We start from the raw sequence: 24,638 nt of genomic DNA on the forward strand, positions 1-24,638 counted from the left end.
TAGCCCCGCGCAAGGAGCGTTCTTTGGTTCCGCTGGCGTCGCTGGCCCAGGTCGGTTCCGCCCGAAGGGGGGCGTCGGCGTCGGGCAGAGCTGCGCGCCTGAGGGGCTGAGGGGCTGAAGCGGGAGGGAGAGGGAGACCCGCCGAGTGCAGGGCGGAGAAGCTCCACTTTGGAGGCCAGGTAGCGCCCGGCTACTCCTCGAGCGGGACGGGGCAGTCTCGCCAGGGAGGCGGAGTGGGGTGCTAGATCTTTCTGCGTGCAAATCAGGGCAGTTGCCTCACCGCTAGAGTGAGGAAACTGTTGTCATGGAGACTCCCCCGGGATAGTGGAGGTGGGTGGAAAAGAGAAAGAGGAGGGGGGAAAACTTTGGGTGAGCTGGGATTAGGAAAGTGGCTAAGCTCCCTTTGCTGGCAGAAATTCAACAGGCGTAGCTCCGCTGCACTAGGTAAAGCTGGACCTGTAGAGCTTCTGCCTGTCTCGTACTGATGTTGCTCAGAGCTGCTTTCAGTGTGGGAGGGGGGAGAAGAAGGTGATGAACGTAGGAAGCAACTGACTGGCAACCTAGAAGGTGCAGACGAATATGTTCTCTTCTCAGCTGCTACACCTGCTAGATCAACCAGGCTACTTTCCTGTGGGTGGTTTTTTTTGGGGGGGGGCAGGCGAAAACTCGAGAGGTGTAGCTTCCAGGATAGTGCTGCAGTGACAAGTGAAGATTTGTCTGTTGGATTTCTGTCTGCTAAGGTGCAAAAGCTCTGCCGGTGGAAATCCAAGTGGGATATTACAAAGGGGCCCTTTCCCCAGAAGACCTCACTCTTGACATTGCATTGGGAATATGTCACTGATTTCTGTTGTTACTTGCGCATCTGGCCCTGAGTCCATCTGGCCTGAGTCCAGGAAGCTTAAACTCAACAAAGATACGCAAGTTCTTCTTCCTGGTCTTATACTGCTTAGAAAGAGGCCTTTCTAGTTGGGAGTTTCTTTGTTCCAGAAACTGCCTACTGTCTCCGTTACATTGAAACTCCTCAAAATCAGGAGCAAGGATGGGGGAGGGGAAGAAGTTTCTTCATTTTGCACATTTAAGTTGACCATGATTTTAGCAACTTGTAGGAAAGAGTAGTGAAAGGCAAGGCTTTCGTTCTTCATCTTGTACCTTTCATTAAGCAGTTGTTTTGATATGATTTGCAATAATCAACTGCTTTGTGGAAACTACAGTCTCCTTTGGTTGCTGATTTTCTGTGTAAAGGTAAAGGGGCCCCTGACCATCAGGTCCAGTCGTGTCCGACTCTGGGGTTGCGGCGCTCATCTCGCTCTATAGGCCGAGGGAGCCGACGCTTGTCCGCAGACAGCTTCCAGGTCATGTGGCCAGCATGACAAAGCTGCTTCTGGCGAACCAAAGCAGCGCATGGAAACGCCATTTACCTTCCCGTCGGAGCGGTCCCTATTTATCTACTTGCACTTTGATGTGCTTTCGAACTGCTAGGTGGGCAGGAGCTGGGACCGAGCAACGGGAGCTCACCCCGTTGCAGGGATTCGAACCACGACCTTCTGATCAGCAAGCCCTAGCCACCTGGGTAGTTCAGGTTTATTACCATCCTTCCGCCGTCACCAATTGCATTCCTGTTTGTCTTGTAAAAGGTACTTTCAGCGGTGTCTATTTTGCAATAGCTGTGCAAGGCCACACCTCTTTGCATGCTGGTAACCTGATAAGCAGTTGGCTGGAGGGTGATGAAGGAGAAACTCAATTGTCAAAAGCTCAGCTTTGGAACAGAGGCTTAAAAGAGAAGACATCATCACAGATCAGGTAGTCACTTCCTGACCCAGAGAGGTTGCTGTTGTTTTATCTTCTAGGCAGTAATGTCTCCTGCTGATCTTTTTTTTACTAAGTTTCTGTTTCCTCTGACAAGCAGGATTCGGCAGATAAGGGGAAATGCTGGGGAAATTAGTGGCTGTTTCCAGTTCTGGGGGTGGCTGCCTGTCTTTGTAACAGATATTATGATTGCTTGTAGGAGTGAAAGAGCACCATGAGGATCACAACACGGGTTGCGTACTCTGGTGGCACAGTTACAACATTGGTCACCCTCTCACAACACTTGCTGTGTACAAACAGACTTTCTACATGGACAGAAAACTTATTTGGAAGACCCCCCCAGGTGTAGGGGGAGGGAAAAACCCACCAGTCTTGGCCATGGTCTCCTCTCTGAGTCAAAGTGGAACATAGTCCCATGACAAGATAAGAGTACTTTGTTCTGTTAGGAAAGTTTGCTGCAGAAACGAAAACTTGGGCACTTATATCACTAAAGAAAACTGTAGGCTTTTGAGTAAGTGGGTCCCAGCTGACTCTGATAATATCTTGATCCCATGTCAACTTTTTGGAGGGGCGGGCTTCTGTCAATACAGTTTGCATGTTCCTTCCTGTTCGGAAGCCCTCTTACGCAACAACAGTGTGCGCTGACTCTTACTCTGTGCTTTGAGCCCCCTACAGTACATGGTATGCTTAGCAGTTTGATTCCAAGGATACCTGTGGAGTGCTGGAGGAATTCTACTGGTTGTGCCATTTCTGGAGTGGGGGTGGGGGTGGGGAAGCCTCCTGCCTCGATCCTATTCATGCATCTTTTGCAATGATGTGGCTGTGGATACAAATTTCTCAAGAGCTGGTGCCAAAGTAGTTAACCACATCACCACAACCTCCGTTTATACTCCCAGCATGTTAGCATGTGAACCTGACTTTGTCCTCCTTTCAGCTTGGAGCAGACGTAGCCAGCATGGGGTCCCCCAGATGCTAATTGGACTACTGCTTCCATCATCCCTGACCACTGGCCATGCTGGCTGGAGATGACAAGAAGTTGGAGTCCAACAATATATAAAAACATCTTGCTGGATCTGGCTGATGACTAGTAGCCGTTGATAGCTTTATCCCTCCATGAATTTGTCTAATCCTCTTTTAAAGTCACCCATGTTGGTGGCCATCATTGCATCTGGAGAACAATGCCATGTTGGTTACCCCTGGCTTAAGACATCATTGTTGTTAGGTGCTTAATTCGCTAGAAAGGAAGTGCTCCTGCTGTGCTTCAGGAAAACTACGTGCTTTTGTCCTCTTAATCTGCTGTCTTTCCTTTCACACCGTCTCTTGCCGCACTTCCCACACTATTGAGGAGTGATTCCCCACACACACATCGTGAGTTGTGATAAGCACCTGTGCATTCTCCAGCCTTCACAGTGTCCATCATGACCAAAATGTGAAAAAGATCTTCTGGGTGCTATTCTAATTTTTCTTCCTCTCCCACTCCATCCGTGTCACCCTTTTTATACAAAGCTTCGCCCCAATACAAGGGTTTTAGCTTGTCGTACCATGGATTCTGTGGTGAGTTGCCAAGTAGAATAGACTTTCCCTGCTGAAATAATGTTCATCTTCCTATGTCAGTGACCACTGCTTGACAACTCGATTGAAATAGGGAAAGGAGAACTTCTAGTACTCGGGGTTGGTGGGACTCAGCCAATTTGCTCCTCACAATTTCCATAGTTTTGCACTCCTAGCTTCTCCAGTACTTGCAGATTTTTGAGCAAGAGCAAAGGAGAGAACTGACAGGGGTTGCACTTCCTCTTAACTTCCAGGTTTAGTGGAGGAAACTCACCATGTTTGGGTGTTGTAGGGGGAGGTCCCCCCCGCCCCTTCCTAGAAGATGCCACAGATTGAAATGGAGAATTGAGTGAAAGAAGAAAACACAGGAACCAAAATGGAAAAAAGAGACTGGAAAGCAAATGGATAGATATGGTATCAGTTTAGTGGGCTAAGTCATCTGCAAACCATTATTCTGTCCACAGGCCACTAGTTGCTGACAGCTGTGCAGCGTGAATCCTCAGCACTCTATGGCCAACTTGGATGACAGCAGGTCCCATTAAATAGCTCCAAGTTCATAAAAAAATTCCTTCAGTAGCACCTGAAGTTCATGATTCTGTAGCACATTTCATCCAAAACGATTGCTGTGAGTCTTTCAAGCGGGCTGTATTTTTCCTAAATAATCTCCTGAAGCCCCAGGGTCATGCAGCACCTGGTTTGCATGCAAGAGGTCCCAGGTCCTTGGCATTTCTGGAGAGGACTCAGAAAAGCCTGTAACCATGGGGAGCCACTGGCATCTTGTGTTGCCTGGGTCTGATGACCGTCATAGTCCAAAACATCTTGGGGGGGGGGCGTGCTTCATTTTGGCGAAGGCGGGTGCGTTCAAGATTTGATCCAGATAGACCAATGGTCTGACTTCAGATAGACCAACAAGGCAGCTTTCTGTTTTACTGTGGCAGCTGTGCATTCCCCGTCTTCTCTTAAAAGAATTAAAAAAAAAATGCTTCACATAGTTCAAGGAAGTTGCATTCCACCTGGCTGCCATGCCCAGTGCTGGTTCTTTTCAGGACTAACAGTTGATCCCATGTCTTTGTTCAGAGACAAAGGGGACCATGTATAGAATGGGAGCCAAGGTAGGGCCTTCCTAGGAAGAGAAACAGGGCATGGCAGAAGGAGAGGAAGGTGGTGATGCCCGAGCCCCACCAGTCCGCCTCTGGGTGCGGCGCATAGGTGTCTACTGTGATGAGAACCAGAAAACATGGCTGGTGGCATCAGAAGAGGTAAGCAGGAATACTTTCAGCACCCTTTTGCTTTGGTGTTTTGGTTTTAGCCTTTTAGCAACAGCTCATGTTCTCTCTCCTCTACCCCCCCTTTTTTGGTTGCTTCTTCCCCCAGGAGGCAGATACAGTGAAAGCCCGGATCAGGAGAGTCCGGGTCCCCCTGGGCCAGGCAGTGTGCCCCAGCCATCTTCCTGCATCCCAGCTGCCCCACATGTGGCAGCTTTCAGAGGGACAGCAGTACCGGGACAGTAACTCTCGCATCTGGAACATCGAACACCATTTAATGGTAAGGTTCCAGGCAGGGGGAAAAAAGACACAAGCTGCTTAGCTGTGACTCCAGCACTGATGAGCCAGCATCTTATTGGGATGCACTGAATGTTTTCTTTTGTCTCTTGCAGATCATGGGAGTGGAAGAGCTGCTGCTGAAACTCCTCCCAAGTGATTAAATCTGGTGAGCTCTGCTGTTTTCCCACTCTCAGTCTCCCCCGCCCCCTTCCTCCTTTCTCTTTACTTTTTGCAGTCACGGCGGTTCTTTTAATGCTGGTTTTTGTCTTTCAGGAGCTGTGTGACTCTAGGATGGTATCCCTGTTTTGTTTTTTTATGTGGTAACTCCCAGCACTAAAAAGCTGCTGCCTCTGTGGTGGAGCATGGCAGGCAGCTCTCTTGGCAGGACCACCCGAGAGATTAGGACAGGCAGTGAAGAAGAGTGACGCGACCAGTTGAAATAACAGGGGGAGTTCTAGGTAGGCAGGATGGAACACCTCCCCTCCTCCCCGCTGCCCTCCACTGGAAATATAGTCAGGGCACCAATTTCGGGGCATTGCTGGAGTCCACAACAAGGCACGGCGATTGCCATTGTGTTCTCTCCGTGTTTAGTTTCCTGGAAGCGGCTGGGAAGCCACTATAGGGGACAAGATGCTGAACCAGTTGCTGGGGTGCAGAAGCAGAAGAGGGCTATTGTTCTCATGTCCTGCTTATGAGCTTCCCGGAAGGCATATGGTTGACCGTGGTCACTGTGGGGCTTGGTAGGCCTCTTACTGTGGGGTGGGATGAACATTGTTCTGACCCAGCAAGGTGGCCTGTGCATTCTTGCTGAGTTAAATCGGTCTGAAAAGCTGCCTCGCTGTTCAGCAGTTCAGAATGTTGCAAATGTGGTTCGTTGCTCTACTAATCCAGGAGGGAGGAAGCCTGTGGCAGTCTTCAGCTTCCATCAGCTCCAGCCAGCATGGCCAGTGGTCAGGGATGATGGAAGTTGTAGCGCAGCAACATCTGTGGAGGGCCACAGGTTTCCCCCCCCCTTTGTACTAATCTGCTGCAGTGTTGCCAGAAGTTACATCACCCCCTTCATGCTATGCAAGACATTGACTCAGAGGGGAGAACCCTGTCTTAACAAGCATCGTCAGTGCTTACTTGGTGATCTCTCCCCCTGCCCCTCCGGTGGTTCTTCAGGGGGCCTTCTAGTCCAAGCTGCCGCTCATAGAGGGACCTTGGAAATATTCTAGTCCAACCTATTCTCGGTGCAGAATCCACAATGAAAAGGATGCATCTATAGTCCTGAGTGTCACTCTAGAAATGGCAGGGGTGGGTAGGGGGGAACCTGGACTTTACTAGACCAACAAAGCAATCATAGGTGTTTCTTGTCCCATCTTTGACAGAATTTTGGGGGATGTGGGAGGGCACAAGACATTGTATTTCACACTGGTTTGCTTGATTGGGCAGAGAGACATTTTCAGAGGGCTCTGGGACTGTAGCCATAGATGCGCTTGAAAGGGATCAGTCCTTGCTGTGCAAGAAAAATGAGCCTTGCCAGTGGGCAGGATTATTAGGAGATACCTTGCTAGCTCACTCCCTCAGTTCTTAACTACAGTTGTATTTTCCTTTTCTTTTAGTTCCACAGACATGGCTCAGAAAGACCCCTGCCAGAAGTATGCCTGTGAAATCCAGAAATGCTTGCAAGGTATGTTGCGTTGTTTGGGTTTGTTTCATTTAAAAAGAAAATCTATTTAAAATTATTATACCTGGGATAGGCCGGGAACTTGTGACCTTCCAGAATGTTGCTGAACTCCCAACTCCCATAATCTCTGACCATTGGGCCATGCTGCCGGGTCACAGCATCCAGCAAGCTGCAGGTTCCCCATCTCTGCCTTTTCTGGGTCTTCAAGCCGTTCAGTAAGATCATAGTTTGAAATTACAAAAATTAATTGGCAATAAGAAAATAAAATGGAACAAAACCAAGAGAAGTTAGGTAAAGGTAAAGGGACCCCTGACCGTTAGGTCCAGTCGTGGACGACTCTGGGGTTTCAGTGCTCATCTGGGCTTTACTAGCTGAGGGAGCTGGCCTACAGCTTCCGGGTCATGTGGCCAGCATGACTAAGCCGCTTCTGGCAAACCAGAGCAGCGCATGGAAACGCCGTTTACCTTCCCACCGGAGCGGTACCTATTTATCTACTTTGCACTTTGATGTGCTTTAGTTAGTGACTGTTAAAAACTCAAGTGAATGGGACAAGCCCAACATGGTACTCTTGGGGCACCACCAGAGAGAATGTTCTCTCTCTGATTGCTACCTACATTATCTCTGAAGGCAGCAGCATCTGGAGGGGACCTGGAACATTCATTATTGCTGTAAACTCTGGCTGGCAGCAGTTCTCCAAGGTCTCTGACAGGCAGAGGCATTTTTGCTAACTGGCGATGCCAGGGATTGAACCTGAGATCTTCTGTATGTGCTGTACAGTCCCTCCAAGTCATCTTCCAAGCCAACTGCTAAAGGCGAAGTGTTTTTGAAACAGAAACAATGAACATCCCTCTTATGTTTTTGTTCTGCAATGTGCTGGTTTTGAAGTAAGTGACCAGCGGACTCTGAAATAAATGATACTTTCAAGTTTAAGACTAGTCTCTGTTCACAAAGACCTGGACCCAGCCAGTCACTCTGAGCTTGTGGAGAAAGAAAATGTCTTTTTTTTTCAAACACACTTCCCATTGGGAACCTTTTGTAACAACCTTAGTGCTCTGTAGGTGGACAATTGTAGGAGAAGGTTCTGAAGTCCTAAGCTGTGCTTGCATGGGACAGTGATGCTCTGTGAGCATTGAGAGGACAACGCTCTCCTATTGCTTTGCCCTTAACTTATCAAAAGACAATTGGTAGGACTGTTATAATGAATTTTAACCTTTCATTTGAATGACCATACAGTCCTACCAGTTGTGTCTTAGTAATCAAGAAGAAGACTAACCTGGAAAAGATGTTATAGGCTGCAGGGGTTTCCCATCATAAGGTAAAGGGACCCCTGACCATTAGGTCCAGTCGTGACCAACTCTGGGGTTGCACGCTCATCTTGCATTATTGGCTGAGGGAGCCGGCGTATAGCTTCCAGGTCGTGTGGCCAGCATGACAAAGCCGCTTCTGGCAAACCAGAGCAGCACATGGAAATGCCATTTACCTTCCCGCTGTAGCGGTTCCTATTTATCTACTTGCATTTTGACATGCTTTCGAACTGCTAGGTTGGCAGGAGCTGGGACCAAGCAACGGGAGCTCACCCCGTCACAGGGATTCGAACCGCCGACCTTCTGATCAACAAGCTCTAGGCTCAGTGGTTTAACCACAGCGCCACCTGGGTTTCCCATCATACCATGTACTGAAACATGTTTTAACTTGTCCCCCTGCTCTTTTGTTTGTTATTGTTTTACATGAATACCCAACCTAAAAAAGAATTTGGGGGCTCTCAAAAGCTTGTTTTTTTCCTGGATGGTGACACTTCACTTGGTCCTCATAAAAAGTGTTGCTTTTGGATTCTTCCAAATTACTTAGGTGACAGATCAACCAGAATTATTGTATTGGAAATTGACCAAGGGCCATTGCAAAATGTCCTTTCTGTCTTGATACTGCCTTATTGTATCAGAGTGCTTCTTGTGAGGAGGAGGAGAATGACATCCTTCTGTCTCGAGAGACAGTGGAATGTGCCTCTGTGGGTTAAGTCAAACCGCTGTGTTAGCAAGCACTGGGGTGCAACCCTGGGCAGTGTGTATGGAGGTCCTGGGCTGCCCAGATAGCAGAACCCTGCTCTTGGCCTCACTTATATGGTCCAAAGGAAAGCAGAACAATATGTTTGGCACCATCCTGGCTGCAGGAGTTGCTGGAAGGAGGCACACAAGACGCTATCCAGCCATCTTAGGGACTCCTGAAGATATATTACAAAGCAGCAGAGGTTTAGGATCAAAGTTTTCCTTCTCCTAGGTCGGCTGCCTCCCTAGGTTGACAATCCCCATCTGCCCCTCACTTCTCTCTACACAGCATGGGCAGAAACCACTTTCTTGACCATGGGACCCACTATTGATCTCATCCACTCAATCCACTGGAGCCTGTCTCTGTATGCAGGGGAAAGTCCCTAACTCACTGAGGGCTTGAGACCCATTAGCTACCCTCACCTGGTTCAGCCGGCCAATACAACCAGTCCCAGGGCTGTGGCTGCTGTCACATGCTGACAGCTTCTAGGTGAGAGCTAGGTGCAGGGTAGGGACCAAAGGTGGACAAATTACTCCCATCAGAGGTACTAGCCCTCCCCTAATCCTTTTGTCATTCCACACGAAGGTGCTTTAGGTGGGAAATTGAATAGCAGAGACCTCACTTTTATATGTAAATGTGAAATGTGAGGAATGTCTTCAGTATCAGGTGGAGGGAGTGGCCTAAGGTGACCATACCCTCTTAAAATGTGGCTTTCTGTGCAGGAACCCTCATATGCCTGTTTTTCAGCTTGCTCACTATTTGCTCTGCTTCCTGTCCCCTGCATCCCCCCCCCCCCCCCGCAGCCAACAACTACTTGGAATCGAAATGTGAAGCCGTTCTCCAGGAGATGAGAAGATGTTGTGCCCGCTTTCCCAAGGGCAGATCCATCTCCTGCTCAGGGTTTGAGTTGCAGGAGAGAGAGAAGCAGGTATCATCTTCCCACGGATTTCAAGCCCACAAACCCTGAGGATGCACTAACCTTCGGGGAGTGGAAGACATTCCTGCAAACTACGTTGCTGCGCAATACCTCATCTGCACCGCTTGCGTTGACACGAGGTGCAAGGCAGCTCCTCTTTCGGACATTCTCAGAAGCCAGAAAACAATGGCCCGTCTGTTAAGGGTAGAGCTGCTAGTTGTTCTACTATCAAAACGTGTCAGTACTGTAGCCTTATTGTGGATTAGATTGGAGTAGAATTAACTTGATGTGTAAATGTTCAACGTCATCTACTTTTATTATCAGGAGTAGCAATATTTCACTGCAAAGTGAAGTCCAAGCAGCCTTTATGCTGGAATCTTAAGTTTTTTAAACAATCTTGTTAGACACAAAATAACATCCTTGAGATGCAGAAACTGTACTCCCGTGAAGTCAGCACTTCCCAGTCTTTCAGAAGTTGTCCTTTTCGTGCTCCTGCATTTTGCTGTGCAGTTGTATGAAGTGTTGGCAACTAAAGCTCCAGAGAACTTGGGCTTATCCTCTTTTTGGCTGGGCAATTGTTAGGTTACCTGTGTGCCTCTGTTTCCTCATCTGCAAAACAGGACATACCACTTCTTCTTTTTGGACTGTAGATTTAGTAGCACTCGAATCCAATTGCACAATGCTTAATTATGTGAATGCTGTTGTGGAAGCAGCTGATTTCAGGGATAGCTATAGAGTGGTGTGTTCTCCCCCTCCGCCTTTGCAAAGCAATAGTCACTTTCTGGAAAACCAGAGTGGTGGAAGAGGTATTTTTTAAATGCCCCACTCGGCAATTTGTGTGAGCAAAGCCTCATTTCAATTGGAATGTGGTTGTAGCACCTCTTTTCCCCCAGCTGAGACCCTCCTGAACACATCTCAGGATTTTGACTATCCTGTTACTATTCTGTGTTCAATCTAGTACCTCTCAGTGTTGAAGTAACTTCAAGACCACTACAATGTTCTGTGTGCATCATAAGCAGGCATAACCAAAACCAGTGGAACAATCTGTGTTGGAAATATTTAACTTTAATGCTGCAAAAATAAAATAAAATAAACTATCTGAACATACTTTCAGAACTGTAAGAATGATTTTTAAGACGTATGGCCTATAACATCTCTCGCTTGTCTTGCCTTTCCTAGGTTGCAATCCTATACAGTGGTACCTTGGGTTACAAACGCTTTGGGCTACAAACTCCGCTAACCCGGAAGTAGTACCTTGGGTTGCAAACTTTGCCCCAGGATGAGAATGGAAATCGCGCAGCGGCAACAGCGGGAGGCCCCATTAGTGAAAGCACGCCTCGGGTTAAGACTGGTTTCGGGTTAAGAACGGCCCTCCGGAACAAATTAAGCTCATAACCCGAGGTACCACTGTATACAATTGCTTTCCAAGCTACCCACCCACCCAGATAACTTGAAAATTGTTGAGGGTCTTGGTGGACTTAATGACTGTTCTGCCAGTTGTAGCAATTTTAATGCACTCTGTTATATGATTTTAAACTTTATTGCTTCTCTTTATTGCAAATTCAAATTGCCATAAAATATAAGAAATAAAAGAAGCAATTAAAGAAATTAATATAAATATTTAACGTAATGGATATGCCGTTTCCCATCTTCAGTACAAATCAACCTCAGACTGCCTGAATGAGGCTTGTAGACCAGTTTGGGAGCCCCTGCTAGATACACCTAACTGGTGAGTAGTAGGCAGGTGCTGCAAGGTAACACTGGTAACAATAGCCCTTCATGATTCACGAGTACGCATGTTGTCAAACTTACATTTTAACTAACTCAACCTGTATTGAGAAATTCTGTAGTGAGCAAGGATCAGAGGATTATTGTTGCCACAGTAGTCAACAGCCCAATCTCAGAATACGGAAATGCCTTGGTTCAGATTTCACCTGTACCATGCATGCAGCCACTACAGTAGTGATTACATGTGGTAAATACTGTACTGAAGATTGCTTGTGGGGGGGCTGTAGTTCACTGGTGAGATCTGCTTTGCATGCACAAGGCCCCAGATTAGATCCATGGCATTTCCTTAAAGGAAGCAAATGACAGACAGCTGCCTGAACCCTTGGAAAGACATTCTGTGCACGATAGACCATAATTCTGACTTGAGATAAAGTAGTTTTTCACAGGTACTGTTCAGCTCCGGGAGCTGGTTAATGTTAACCCAGAAACATACAGCACAATTCTAAGCCTGTCTGTTCAGAAGCAAGCCTCATTGCATTCAAATGACTTACTCCCAGACAAGGATTTGTGTAAGGATGTTATTGCTTTAGTTAAAAGTGGGAGGCGGCACAGTCTGCAAGCCACTTGTACAAAGTCACTAGTTTTCCGGTCACCTTAACTTGTTCTGAAGCCAAATTGGTGGGTGCAGGTGTCACAACTGGTGATAAGAGGAGAGGATCTCTTGTGGATCAGCACCTAGTTAAAGAACAGGAAGTAAGAACAAATGGGCAGTTCTCTCACTGGAGGGAGGTAGAGTTCTCTGACCCCGAGGATCTGGACTGGGATCTGCTTTTAAACTTGTTCAAAAACTATATAGTGGGGCAGCCAGTTTGGGTGAAGACACCAAGTTGTTCAGGGTCATTAAAGCAAAAGGACTGCGAAGAACACCAAACTAGCCTTAAAAACTGGGCAAATGGGCATTGAAATGCCATGTAATTCAATGCAAGCAGGTGTTAAGTGATGCATAGGGTGGGGGGATCCTAATTTCACATATAGGTTAACAGAATCTGAACTGTCAGTAACTGACCAGGAACAGGACCTTGGCATCATTGTGGATAGCTCAATTAAGTTGTAGGTGCAGTGTGCAGAATAAGGGCATTCCTCTCCAAGCTGTCCTCTCCAAGCATAACCTTGTGTACAAAGGTGTGTGTGTGTGTGTGTTTACAGGTAACTGCAGCATGCAATCCATGGAACTGCATGAGGTAATGCAGCCATTTGGCCCAAATAGTTATTGACTCCTGCCTTAAAGTCACACATCCCTTCAGCATTCACTTCAGTACAGTAGATACTAGGAAAAAACAAACATCAAATGACAAAATACAGCAAAACCAGTTTATTTTAAACTCTCACCTCAAACATTTAAATATATAAAAACATTTTAAAACTTTTAGCAGTTTTCTAGACTCAAGTGTGGGTAGCTGCTGGAGTTTTTGTGGGTGTGTTTCCAACCTGGAGGCCAGCACAATTATTTTAGCACCCTCTGGTGGCCACTTAACAGATTGGCTCTTCTAATCATCGCTCGAGAGGCAATGAAATCCTGATAAAGTCAAAAAATAAATGAGATTGGCAATAAAGCAGCTCCCAAATATACTGTTTATTCCTTAGATCTGTGGTGCTCCAGATATTGTTGAAATCTAACTCCCATCATTCCTCACCATTCACTGGTGGATGGGATTGATGGGAGCTGGGGTCATGGAATCACAGAGTTGTAAGGGGCCCCAAGGCTCATCTAGTCCAACCCCCTGCAGTGCAAGAATTTAAACTAAACCATCTATAACTGATGACCATCAAAAATCTGCTTCAAGACCTCCAATGAAAGAGAGCCCACCACCTTCTGAGGGAGTCCATTTCACTGTTGAACAGCTCTTACCACAAGAAAGCTCCTGATATTTAGTCGTAATCTACTTGCTCGTATCTTGAAACCATTGTTTCAGTCCTAGCTTCCAGATCAGAAGAAAACAAGCCCTTTAGGTATTTGAAGACAGCTATCAAATCTCTTCTCAGACCCTTTTCCAGGCAAAATATACCCAACTCTCAACTATTCCTGACAAGGCTTGGTTTCAAGACCCTTGATCATCTTGGTTGCCCTGCTCTACATTACAGCTTGTCAATATCCTTGTCCCCCTTCTTGGACAAAGTTTTTGAGTGGGTGGTCACAGACCAGATCCATTTTCTTGGAGGAAACTGATTTACTCGATCCATTTCAATCAGTGTTTAGGCCCACCTTTAGCACAGAAACCACTTTACTCACCCTGTATGATGACTTTTGTCAGGAGAGAGACAGGGAAAATATGTCTTTGTGAATTCTCCTTGACTTCTCAGTAGCTTTTTATACCATCAGTCATGGTATCCTTCTGGAGCAGCTGTCTGAGGTAAGGATGGGCAGCACTGCTTTGAAGTGGTTCTTGTCCTACTTGGATGGACGTTTCAGACTGTGATACTTGGGTGTGCTGTTCAGCCCCATGGAAACTTCAATATGCGTTCCACAGAGTTTGATTTCATCCTCCATGTTGTTTTAACATCTACATGAAACTGCTGAATGGGGTCGTATGGAGTTTTGGAGTACACTGTCAGCAATATGCCGCTCACACAAAACTCTACAGTACTACTCCTTTACATCTGCAAATGTGGCCGTGGATATGCTGGATCATTGTCTTGCCTCGGTAATGGACTGGATGAGAGCTAACAAAATGAAGCTAAATCCAGATAAGACTGAGGCACTGTTAGTGGGTGGTTCACTAGACCAGGATGGGAGGTTTCCTGCACTCTGAAGGAGCAGGGACGTAGCTGTGGAGGGTACTCCTGGACCCACTGCTGTTTCTTGAGGCTCAAGGGGCCTCTGGAAACTTCAGCTGCTGCCAAATTCAGCAGCCAGGTTGCTCACCTGAGCAAGACGGTTTGAGGATACAACACTAATCCTGGCCTGACTGCACTGGCTACCAATTTGTTTCCAGGCCCAATTCAAAGTCCTGGGTTTGACGTATAAAGCCTTAAACAGCTCAGGACCGCAATACCTCAAGGATCACCTCTCCCCATATGAACTGACCCAGACTCTGCAAGCATCATCTGAGGCCCTTCCTCATGTGGCCCCTTCTCAAGAGGTCTGGAGGGTGGCAACATGAGAACAGGCCTTCTCTGCAGTGGCTCCCCATCTGTGGAATGCACTCCCAGAGAGGCTTACCTGGCACCTTCGTTACATATCTTTAGGTGCTAGGTGAAAGCACCTTTGGCTGATTAAACAATTTACGGCCTTTTAAATGTGTTTGGGGGGAAAGGGATTGGGTTTTTTTTTGTTAATATGTTATATAGATTGTGTTTCCATTTTGTATTTTTATGCCACAAACCACCCTGCAATCTCTGAATGAAGGATGGTATATACCTTTAATAAATAAATAAATAAATTGCAGGGCAGTCTTCTGCAAGAATGAACTAACAAGAGTAGTATTTTTAAAAGCCAGGGCTGGAGAACCCCTTCAGAAGTTGCCAGACTCCAACTTCTATCAGTCACCCAGCGTAGTTGATGGAATGATGGGAGCTGCAGTGCAGCTCCATCTGGAGAGCCATGGGTTCCTATTCCTGCTCCGAACCATTAAAGCTTCTGCTATAATAAATCTGTTTGTTTATAAACGTAGCTCAGGATATCATTTTAATTTGTACATGTATATTGTAACAGACAGGTAGGGACTGCAGGAGGAAAAAAACACGTATTAAAAATTCAGCTTTAAGTGCTCCTGGAGCAGATATGAAAAGTGCAGGCTTCTGTCCAGAATGCAACTCATGCAGAGATAAATCAACTTCTGTCAATATAAGCCAACCATTACTTCTCCATCTTCAGTTTGTGGGGCAAGAGTCACATCTCTCATGCAGTACTCATGATCTAGAAAAGCTTTCCCCAATGTGGTACCATGCAGATATTTTGGACTACAACTCCCCTTGTTACTGCCTATGCTGGCTGGGGCTGCTAAGACCAAAATATCTGGAGGGCACCAGCAGACCCTCCCAGCTCTTCCTCCGTACATTTCGGGGAGCTGGAGGTCCATAAAAGACAGAGCAGGAGGCTCCAGCAGCAGCACAGCATTCCATCCCCATAATCCAGTAACTTTTGCTACCAATGGTGTGAGTCATGTAGAAAGCTTTCCAACTCCAGTCATTATTTTAGCATTCTACCGCCAAGAGCAAAGTTTAGTTGAACCATAATCAAGTGAGTGTTCAGAAAACATATTCTGGGAAGAGGGTTCACCCCACCCACTACAAGCTTTTCAGGTCTCCTTTAGCAGGAGAGGATGGCAGAAATCCCACGCAGCAGTCAGAGTTTCCACAGATCATTCCAGCTCTGTGGCTTCAGCAAGAGGTAAAAATAAGTTTGGGAGGTGTCAGGAAGACCTGTTTCTCTCTTCTGCTGGCATTGCTAGGAAGCAGTATTCAGAGCCTGTCCAGGGAAGAATAAGCCAAAACTAGATGTAGGTAATTTTGAGACATGCTCTGGCACACCCTCTCCTTATGCTGCTGAGCTTCTGTGCTCTCCTGATCCAAAGCACTTTGCCACCCAGGGAGTACAACACAATGAGAAGGTGCCTACAAGGGAGTTGGGTGCTCCCCTGCAGGGTACTATCATAACATTTTGTGCATGTTTTCCCACTGCAAAAGAATATGGGGATGATTATACAAAACCTGACATATCAGGCTGGGGTAGGAATCAGTCTCGCAGTAAACAGCCTTCAGCCTAATGCTACCTCTCAACCACTGACCAATCAATCAAATGAAAAAGGAGAGGAGGAAAAAGAGCTTGTGGCAGTGTTTCTGGAGGCCATAAGGTGCATACAAAGAGATGTCAGAATGTTCCAGCGGACAAGTTCAGCAATGGAGAAAATGAACGATTACTGAGTAGGAGATGGCGGTGGCAGCAGCAGCAGCAGCAGCAGCACAGGAGCCAGATCAGAGGAGGCTCCTAAGAAGCCATGCCAAGCAGAAACCCTCCAACAAATCCTCCAGTCAGGAGAACATTCTTCTTCAGAAAGGAGATCACCTGAAACAGAGAAACAGCAAATCTTATATTGCTCCCTATTTGATTTTCACAAGCTAAATGTTGCGTCCTGGACAAGCATTGTGGTTGCTCAAGTGCCGACAAAATGACACCCCCCACATTTGCAATTATAAGGCAGCAGCGATCATAAGAGACCCAACCCTGTGGGCCACTGGTTGTGCAGGCCTACTCAGACCAGAGTCTTCAGAAGTGAGAACTCTCTCTGGATTCTGCCTAGAAGCTATAAACTGTACTTGAAATCTGAAATCTGCTGCTGACAAACTGGCTCTCCCTTCAGTGTACCAACATTGTCTGCTCTCACACACCCCTCTCAATTTAATGCAAGGATGGGGAACCTGTGGACCTCTATCCTGGCTTAGAGCTGTGTTGAACCAAAGGCTAACCATTTCAGAAGCTTTGCTAACGCCATACTGGTAGTCAAGACAATCCCATAATTAATTGGTAGCTGCTGTAACAATGAGCTCATATATACAGTGGTCCCTCGACTTACGAACTTAATCCGTTCCAAATGCACATTCGTAGGTCGAAAAGTTCAGAAGTCGAAACGCGACTTCCCATAGGAAAAAAATATTCGGAAAAATTCGTAAGTCAAAAAAACCGCATGTAAAAATTCGTAAGTCGGAAAAACCACATTTAAAGCCACCAATGGTTTCCGTTCGGATGTAGAAAAATTCGTAACTGTGCGGCCATTTGTCCTGTTCGTAAGTCAAAACCTACGGATGTCGAGTAATTCGTAAGTTGAGGGACCACTGTATGTTTATATTCACTTGCTTTGATATATGTTAATTGGCTTGCTTTGATGTGATCCTTATCTGTGGTCTTGGAGTGCTGGGCTCTGAGCCTAGAAAGGAGAACTATCTGTAAGGTATTTGCCACCTATGCTCTCATCTAGCCAGGTGAAATGATATGTGCTGCTTTGCTGTATAAAGAATGTATAAACATTTGCTTGAGTGTGGATAAGTTATCTCTTTGCTTTGGAGTTTGTCCCACATCTGCAAAGGCTAGGAGAACTGTCAGGCTGATTTGCTGTAAGTCTTCCCCTTCTTTAGTAAAGCACCAGAACTTACAACTCTGGCATTTTAGGCAACCTTCTTCAGTACACCTGGACCCAACCAGTCCCAGGAGCCCTCCTTTGGGTCAGTAGTCCAGGACAGGAGTGATGGGAGTTGGGTGTCTAACAACATCTGCAGGTCTCCCATATCATATGTAATAATTTCTGCCCATCTCTTTACTGCACAGTTATCACATCAAACATTTTTTCCTACTCAAGGCTTTGCTGCTAGCCTCCTGTATCTCTCCAACTTGCTCACCAGCCTCACCTCATCCATTTGGCTCTTCACTTCTGGTGTCAGCTGATTGGTGCTGCTCCTACGAAACTTCAGCTGTTCTTTGGCTTTGCTCACATCCCGTTCAACCATCTGCCAGTCCACTTTGATGTAGCCTGTATGGTTTGCAAGCTGGAGTAGAGAAAATGTTTCCTGAAGCAAAACACTACATGTCTCGCTGGACAAGTATTTCTGGATAGCATTGCCCACTTCTTGTACCCCATCCACATTGCTACATAGCAGCTCAAAGCAGTAGCCCCAGGAGAACTGCCCTTCCAATGGGTTGCAGCTATAGAGAAAAGCAGTGAACAAAATAGCATTTGGAGTCAAGGACAGCAGGAACCTAGCCTTCTTTAGTGCAGGTGTGTGGAACCGTTGACCCTCTAGATGTTGCTGAACTACAACTCCCATCAACCTCAGGAAGCACAGTCAATGGCCAGTTATGATACAATCTGTAGTTGAGCAGCATATTGAATGCCAAAAGTTTGACACGCCTGCTTTAATGCACTGGCCTTCAACTGGTGAATTGGGAGTCACTACTGGATCACAGCTTGATCTAAGGTAGATCACAACAGCAGCACTTACCACTATATAAGTATATGCATATGGTGTTTTGTTTTTGTTTTTTAAACCCAGTCAGTCAAGAAATGTGAACCTCAATGCATGAACAAGTTACAGATGTATCCCAGGTCTGAAAAAGTTAAAAATCACTGCTTAATGTGTACAGAATACAATTGGCTGTCCAGCAGGAAGACTGGTAATCTAACACAAAGAATCTCTGTTGCCCACACAAACCCTGGAATGGATGTTTTAAGAAAAGTCTGGATGAATCAAAAAAATATAACCAATGCCAGCACTCAGTAAGACTGAGCAATTTTAGGGGAGTCAATGGATGACTGAAGAGCCCACTGAGCCAGTGCATTCCCCAATACACTCTAGCAGTTGCTCTTCTATCACATGGAAGATCTGCATGGAAGCTGGAATAGAAAGCACAGAAGCAAGTAAGGTTCAAACGAAGATCATTTTGTGTGTGAGCACCAAGCTTAAAATAGAGGAGCTGTTCCACTGATGCTGATGTTTAAAATTAGCAGTGGATTGGCTTTGGTGCAAGTGATCATGTGTTGCTGTTGATGCTATCAGAATCTTCTCCAGTGGCAACCAAAACCCTATATTGCACAAAACAATGTTTTAGAAAAGAAAAGAAAAATCAGAGATCCTTTGATCCAGCTGGGAGACAAAAAGGCTTGCTATCATCTTTTCTTTTTATATTAATACTAGCTGGCCAGGCCACACGTTGCTGTGGCTCATCCCTGTGAACCCCCCCCCCCATCCTGATCCATGACCTATCCCGTCCCCTCCTGCCCCCAACCCACACCCAAGCACGTCCCCACCTCCATTTGGCCTAGTCCATAAAGGCGAGCCTCCATTTGGCCTAGTAGCTGTAGTACCAGTGTAGCCTCTGCTAGAAGGCCAAGGTTTTCTAGCTGTAGTACCAGTGTAGCCGCCACTAGAGGGCACTCTGTTGCAACCTCTTCTGCTTTCTATTTCCCAGCTTCCCCGGATGTCCACTGGAGGGAGCACTTTTTTGTACAGAAATCCAGGTTTCTACCTGTGCTAGGTGTGTCATCTGGTCAATGTAAGTAGATGGTTACACCCCCACATGTGACTCTGATGTTGTGGGCAAAGTTGAGGGCGATTGGGCAAGTGGTTGTGGAGAAAGGTGTGGAATAACAAACATGCACCTTCTACATATATATATATATATATATATATATATATATATATATATATATGTAGATTAACAGAGGCCCTATATCTTTAGCACAGGAGTGGGGAACCGTTGACCTTCCAGATGCTGCTGAACTACAACTCCCATCAGACCTAGCAAGCTTGGCCAGTGGTAGGAATTGTAGTTCAGTAATATCTGCAGGGCCGAAATTTCCTCACACCTGCTTTAACAGATCTATGATAGGCAGATATCAAGAGATGATGCATCACCCCACAACACACTGGGTTGTATCTAGGTTTTAGGCAGAGTAGACCCATTGAAAAGAATGGGCTCAAGTTAGCTATGCCCATTATTTTTAATGAGTCTACTCTGAGTAGGACTTATATTGTATACAATCCACTATGTCTCTAGGCAGAAAACTTCACTTGTAGGATTTCAGCCAGATATTTCATTCATTCCAAAGACTTCAGGCCAGCATACATGGTTCTCCCACCTCCCTGTTTATTCTCACAACAATCCTGCAAGATGGGTTCACCTGAGAATGACTGGTCACCTAGTGAGCTTCATGGCTGAGCTGAGATTTGAACCCTAGCCTACCTGGTCCCAGTTCAACACCCTAGCTACTTTATTGTGCAGGCACTCCATTAAGTGCAACAACCTGTCTGTAGGCTGCTAAAATGCCCAGAGTCTCTATAAGAACAGCAACACACATTATTTGCAAGGCATGGCTTACCACCAGACTCAGCAATATGCAGCTGCAGCAACTGATAACTAGATGCTGCCACTGCCAGGAATATTTTAAAGCTCTACCAGGGAATGATGAAGAAACTATAGCTGAGCCAAAATGCTGCAAATGATATTTATCCATTTCCCCCCTCTTCCCCCACAAGCAAAAGACTCTCACAGTGCAGAAATTTCTCCATTTTTTGTAGTGGATACTGTTCACCACCATCACCATCAGAACAAATTTGGAGTCCTGCTAAGTATGCAAAATGGTGCCTAAGCTGCCCAACACAAATAGTTGTTGCTGCCACTTTCAGGGATTGCCAGCTAAACACACAGAGAAAAATACATTAGCAGATAAGAAAGCCACTGCTAATGGTGGGCTCTATCCTGGAGAATATGGTGAAATCCACCACCATCACTCAAAAGTTATCTGCCCACAAACAGGGTGGAAAATATCAAGAGGCCATTTGGCACAGCTATAAAAGGAACTACCAAAGTGTTCCAACTTGAATCTCTTGCACAGGCAAGCCAGTGAACAAGAGGCCCCAACTAGGGCTGGGTTGTGGATGCTGCCTAGACATCCCATTAAACCACTCATGTGAAAAAGATGAGTCACAGCTGCATGCACTTTTCTGCAGTTAAGGCAGCCAAGATACCCCACTCTACTGGTCAACTACTCCCAAGCCCAAGGTAGGCAACCACCAACCTGAAGCAGGAAGAAGCCACCTCCCACAGCAGTCGCCGCCAGTTTCCCAACCTTCTGGAAGATGAAGCCAGTGCACCTGCAAATCAAAAATGGAGCTAATTCAGGAAAATTACACCAACCACAGAATAACTGACAAGGCAGCTCCATCTGCAATAAGTAAAAACGGCAATCTGTAGCACAGAGACTGTGTTACTACAAGAGTTGGGTGAATTTGCTGTCCCCTGCCATCTACCACAAATACAACCAATGCACAGCACTGCCTCACCATCCAGTGGCACCTCCGAGTGCTAGCTGGGTTGCTACGTTGTACTTCTCTGCACTGGACCCTGAGTTGGGTGCAAAGAGCTTGCGCCACCATGGCTGGTTCTTTGTGTACTTGGTCAGATCCAGCACGTCATCACTGCTTCGCCCTACTGCAAAATCAAAGAAAAGGACATGAGCAAGGAAGAAGATAAAGCCTACTGCTGAACTTCTATCATATTTGAGCAAGGCCCAATTGCTACCCAATTGTTGCCTAATGTAGACAGAGAAGCAGAAGGAAGCTTTCACCTGGTATTTAAGCAATACAAGTAGGGATGGGGAACAAGGGTCCTCCAGGTGCTGCTGGACACCAACACCCATCAACCCCAGCCAGGACAGACAGCGACTAGAGTTTATAGCAGCTGGAGTCCTACAACATCTGGAAAGCTATAGGTTCCTCACCCCTGCAAGGCAGCAACCCTAAATAACACAGTGAAACACTAGCAGAACCTTAAACTTGAAATATTTTTGTATTTGCGGGCAGTGGGGGGTAAATTGCTGGGTTTTTTTAAATAAGACATAACACAGAAATCCTCCCTCTATCCACACAGTCAACAAGAGGAATTATAGCACATTCAATCTTTAAAACACCAGGTTTATCTTTTACTGATACAGTGGGATGTCTCTGCTTCGCATTATGATTTATCCAGTAAGCATAAAGATGCCACCTGAAGCTGCCTTATTCTGGGCCAGTCCACTATTCTGTCTAGCCAAGTATTTTCCACTCTTAGCAACAGAAACTTTCTAAGACTTCAGACAAAGGCCTTTCCAAAAGCCATTATCCAAGTTCTTTTTCAGTACAGATGCTGCGGATTAAACATGGGGCCTTCTGCGTGGAAAAGTCTATGCTTTAGCAATGTGCAATGGTTTGCACCCTTGTCAAATGATGTCTGTTTGAAGATCCTCAAGGGAAGAGCCGTACCTCAGTACGGTAGTAGCAGAGCATCTACTATGCAGGCAGAAAGTCCCAGGTTCAATCCTTGGCATCTCAAGGTAGGGCTGGGAAAATTCTCCCTGCCTGAAATCCTGGACAGCCACTGCCAATCAGTAACAGTAGCATTGAGCTGGATGGACAAACAGGCAGTATCAGGCAATTTCCTATGTTCCCATCTTAAGGAGGCTCAATCTATAAGAACCACAACACACATGATATGAAAGGCATGGCATGGTACCAGGCTCAGCAAACACGCAGCTGACAGGTAACTGATAAACAGCTTTCCATCTGGTTGTCTGAAGCACACAGCATACCCTCCAACATTTCTCCAATGAAAATAGGGATGTCCAACCTATTCCATTACTGTATTATTATTATTATACAATTTATACCCCACCCATCTGACTGGGTTGCCCCAGTCACTCGGGGTGGCTTCCAACATATATAAAAACATAAAGCATCAAACATTAAAAAAAAAACTTCCCTATACTGTACAGGGCTGCCTTCAGATGACCCGGGGGTCAGATCACTGACCATACCCTCTGATGAAATAGAGATGTCCAAAGGAAAAGCGGGACATTTCGGAATCAAATCAGAAACTGAGACGGATTCTGTAAATCCTGGAGTGTCCCTGGAAAATAGGGACACTTGGGGAATCTGATTAGTAGTAGGAATCACTTCCAGGAGGGAAATTTGTGAGGAGTCTTTCAAATGCTTCGGGGTTTCCACTCCACAGCCCTTGCCCCTTCAGGCTGTTAATGGGTCACAACAGATTAACATACGTAAAAGGTTAGTAAAACAACCCACAGGTACGTGGAGAACCTTGCCCAGCCATTAATACTCAAGGTCACTCAGTGAGCCAATCACTCCATCTGCCCTACCCTGCGGGGTTGTTGTGGTGATGGTGATAACATGGGCGGGAGGGGCTTATCCCGAGATCACTGGAACAATGGCGGGACACCAAGTGGCTTGTTAATAATAGCAACTCACTAGGGCGGTAGAGATGGAGGTTTCCCCGGGGAGGAGATAACTAACGGGCAGGTTCTCTTTCCTCTCTCCCCCACCCCAGCGGAGTGACGTCACTCCAACGGTTTCCGCGCGGCGAACGTTAGTGCCTCTCACCCGGCATGATGTCGACGGCCTTGCGCTGTTGCTGCTGCGCCCGCTTCTTGCGCTTGGCCTCCTGCTCAAGGCGGAGGAGGGAGGAGCAGGAGTGGGCGTTGCCGATGCGTGTCTGCGACGGAGACACGCCCAGCTCCAGCCCCAGCTCCTCCTCCATCTCCTCCAAGGGGTTAGGAGGCCCCGCCCCCGGCCTTCGCCACCTCGCGCATGCGCGTTCGCAGAGGAGAGGCGTGGGTCAAGCCGCACCGCGATGTGTTCCTCCTCCCTTCCCCTCCTCCTCCTCCACCACCATCACCACTAACCGCGGCGCCGCTGAGGAGGCGGAGCCTGATTGTTTTATCACCTAGGTAACCACCGGAGGTTAGAGGCGGGAACGTCTCATACAGTTACCGCCCCCTCCGACTTTCCTCCCCCTCGTTATTGGTGTAGGCTCCGGTTCATCATGTTGAGGGGCGGAGCAAAGGGCTTATCGTGTTTCTGAGTGGTGCGGCCTCCTGTTACTAGAGCGCGGACGTTATTATGCGCGCTCTCGTGGATCAGGCTGCTAGTACTGTACACTTAATAGTCTGGCCGAGAGAGGACCTGTGAGTATGTACAGACTTTCTACCACCCCAAAAGAGCTACAGTGCCCATAAACATGTGCAGAGAGAGTTTAAGAACAGTGATAATGTATGTGGGCCTTTAAACAATTGTAAACGCTTAATATCAGTGAGGTAAAATAAAAAAATTCCCTCAGTAGCACCTTAAAGACCAACTAAGTTTTTATTTTGGTATGAGGTACTTTTTAAGATCCTAGAATGGCGCACAATTAGTTACACAGCTGCTCTTCAGTGACAGGTAGTTTCTGAGCATGTGGAGAGGTTTGTTTGTTTTTTAAAACCTTACGGGTGTAATGCACCTGAACATACCAGAGTTTGTTTTTTAACCCCCTTTTTAAGAACGCAGTCTCTGAAAATGAGCAGAGTTATCACTTTCCTAAAGGAACCAGTCTCTTGTTAAGAAGGTGAACCCCACCTAGACCTAAGTTTGTGATCCTATACACACATATTATGGGAATATGCCTCACTGAACTTGGTATGACTTTCTTCTGAGTAGACCTGTATAGGATTGTGTTATGAAAGTAATGAATCCTAAATGAATTGCCATGTTACCCTGTAACCTTCAAGGCTAGCAGTTTTTTTAATTGTGTCTTTTGTGTTGAAAATATTGCCATTTTTACAATTTTATGCAAGGAGGTTGTCCACAACAGCAGTATATGAGTAGTTTAAATAAATACCAGAAAAAGAAGGAAGGCCAATTTATTTAAGAATGATATGCTTTTTGTGTTTTTCTGACATGTGCTCAGCAAAATATCTAAGCATTGCACACAGGATTTAAATGTTGCTCTTAAAAAAAGAAAAGAAAACAGCCCCCCCCCCCGGAAACAACAGCCAGAATTCTAGCAGACTGGCAAATC

At 46.3% G+C, this 24,638-nt stretch overlaps 4 protein-coding genes across 10 annotated transcripts in view; 3 read left to right on the plus strand and 1 right to left on the minus strand.

Moving 5' to 3' along the window:
* Positions 1–26: 26 nt before the first annotated feature.
* On the plus strand, positions 27–10,636 carry MTCP1 (mature T cell proliferation 1). Of its 4 annotated transcripts, none has more exons than XM_088664568.1 (7): positions 27–50; positions 4,435–4,616; positions 4,732–4,902; positions 5,015–5,067; positions 5,175–5,359; positions 6,506–6,573; positions 9,417–10,636. In XM_088664568.1, exons 2-4 carry the CDS (start codon positions 4,500–4,502, stop codon positions 5,060–5,062), a joined length of 336 nt encoding a protein of 111 aa, XP_088520694.1. In that variant the 5' UTR covers positions 27–50; positions 4,435–4,499; the 3' UTR covers positions 5,063–5,067; positions 5,175–5,359; positions 6,506–6,573; positions 9,417–10,636. The 4 variants fall into 4 exon arrangements, with proteins under 4 accessions (XP_088520694.1, XP_088520693.1, XP_088520692.1 ...); XM_088664567.1 differs by lacking the exon at positions 27–50 and adding an exon at positions 99–179; XM_088664566.1 differs by lacking the exon at positions 27–50 and adding an exon at positions 1,665–1,800.
* On the plus strand, positions 1,735–10,636 carry CMC4 (C-X9-C motif containing 4). 3 transcript variants are annotated; one of them, XM_035113308.3, is made up of 3 exons: positions 1,735–1,800; positions 6,506–6,573; positions 9,417–10,636. In XM_035113308.3, the coding sequence occupies exons 2-3, from the start codon at positions 6,516–6,518 to the stop codon at positions 9,578–9,580; spliced, it is 222 nt and encodes a 73-aa protein (XP_034969199.3). In that variant the 5' UTR covers positions 1,735–1,800; positions 6,506–6,515; the 3' UTR covers positions 9,581–10,636. The 3 variants fall into 3 exon arrangements, with proteins under 3 accessions (XP_034969199.3, XP_088520696.1, XP_088520695.1); XM_088664570.1 differs by lacking the exon at positions 1,735–1,800 and adding an exon at positions 5,015–5,067; XM_088664569.1 differs by lacking the exon at positions 1,735–1,800 and adding an exon at positions 5,288–5,359.
* A 1,978-nt stretch (positions 10,637–12,614) lies between these two features.
* FUNDC2 (FUN14 domain containing 2) lies at positions 12,615–23,684 on the minus strand. The gene is made up of 5 exons (XM_035113649.3): positions 23,183–23,684; positions 21,092–21,239; positions 20,827–20,902; positions 17,660–17,797; positions 12,615–16,322 (listed from the first exon to the last, which is right to left on the minus strand). Exons 1-5 carry the CDS (start codon positions 23,337–23,339, stop codon positions 16,245–16,247), a joined length of 597 nt encoding a protein of 198 aa, XP_034969540.1. The 5' UTR covers positions 23,340–23,684; the 3' UTR covers positions 12,615–16,244.
* F8 (coagulation factor VIII) overlaps positions 23,637–24,638 on the plus strand; it is a 78,107-nt gene continuing 77,105 nt past the window's right edge. The window contains exon 1 of one of the 2 annotated variants that reach the window (XM_088664558.1): positions 23,637–23,766. The gene's annotated coding sequence lies outside the window, so the exon portion shown is untranslated. Of the gene's footprint in view, positions 23,771–24,638 lie in introns of both variants that reach the window. The other variant, XM_088664560.1, reaches the window with a different exon arrangement.

The sequence above is a fragment of the Zootoca vivipara genome, chromosome Z2 (genome assembly GCF_965207765.1).
Source record: "Zootoca vivipara chromosome Z2, rZooViv2.hap1.1, whole genome shotgun sequence".
Classification (NCBI taxonomy): domain Eukaryota; kingdom Metazoa; phylum Chordata; class Lepidosauria; order Squamata; family Lacertidae; genus Zootoca; species Zootoca vivipara.

Coding starts and splice junctions, on each gene's coding strand:
- FUNDC2 (XM_035113649.3), bottom strand. CDS start 23,339: ATGGAGGAGGAGCTGGGGCTGGAGCTGGGCGTGTCTCCGTCGCAGACA. Junction 21,240..23,182: donor GGCCGTCGACATCATGCCGG/GTGAGAGGCACT, acceptor TTGATTTTGCAG/TAGGGCGAAGCAGTGATGAC. Junction 16,323..17,659: donor TGAAGAGCCAAATGGATGAG/GTGAGGCTGGTG, acceptor TCTCTGTTTCAG/GTGATCTCCTTTCTGAAGAA.
- MTCP1 (XM_088664568.1), top strand. CDS start 4,500: ATGGCAGAAGGAGAGGAAGGTGGTGATGCCCGAGCCCCACCAGTCCGC. Junction 4,617..4,731: donor GGCTGGTGGCATCAGAAGAG/GTAAGCAGGAAT, acceptor TTCTTCCCCCAG/GAGGCAGATACAGTGAAAGC. Junction 4,903..5,014: donor ACATCGAACACCATTTAATG/GTAAGGTTCCAG, acceptor TGTCTCTTGCAG/ATCATGGGAGTGGAAGAGCT.
- CMC4 (XM_035113308.3), top strand. CDS start 6,516: ATGGCTCAGAAAGACCCCTGCCAGAAGTATGCCTGTGAAATCCAGAAA. Junction 6,574..9,416: donor AATCCAGAAATGCTTGCAAG/GTATGTTGCGTT, acceptor CCCCCCCCGCAG/CCAACAACTACTTGGAATCG.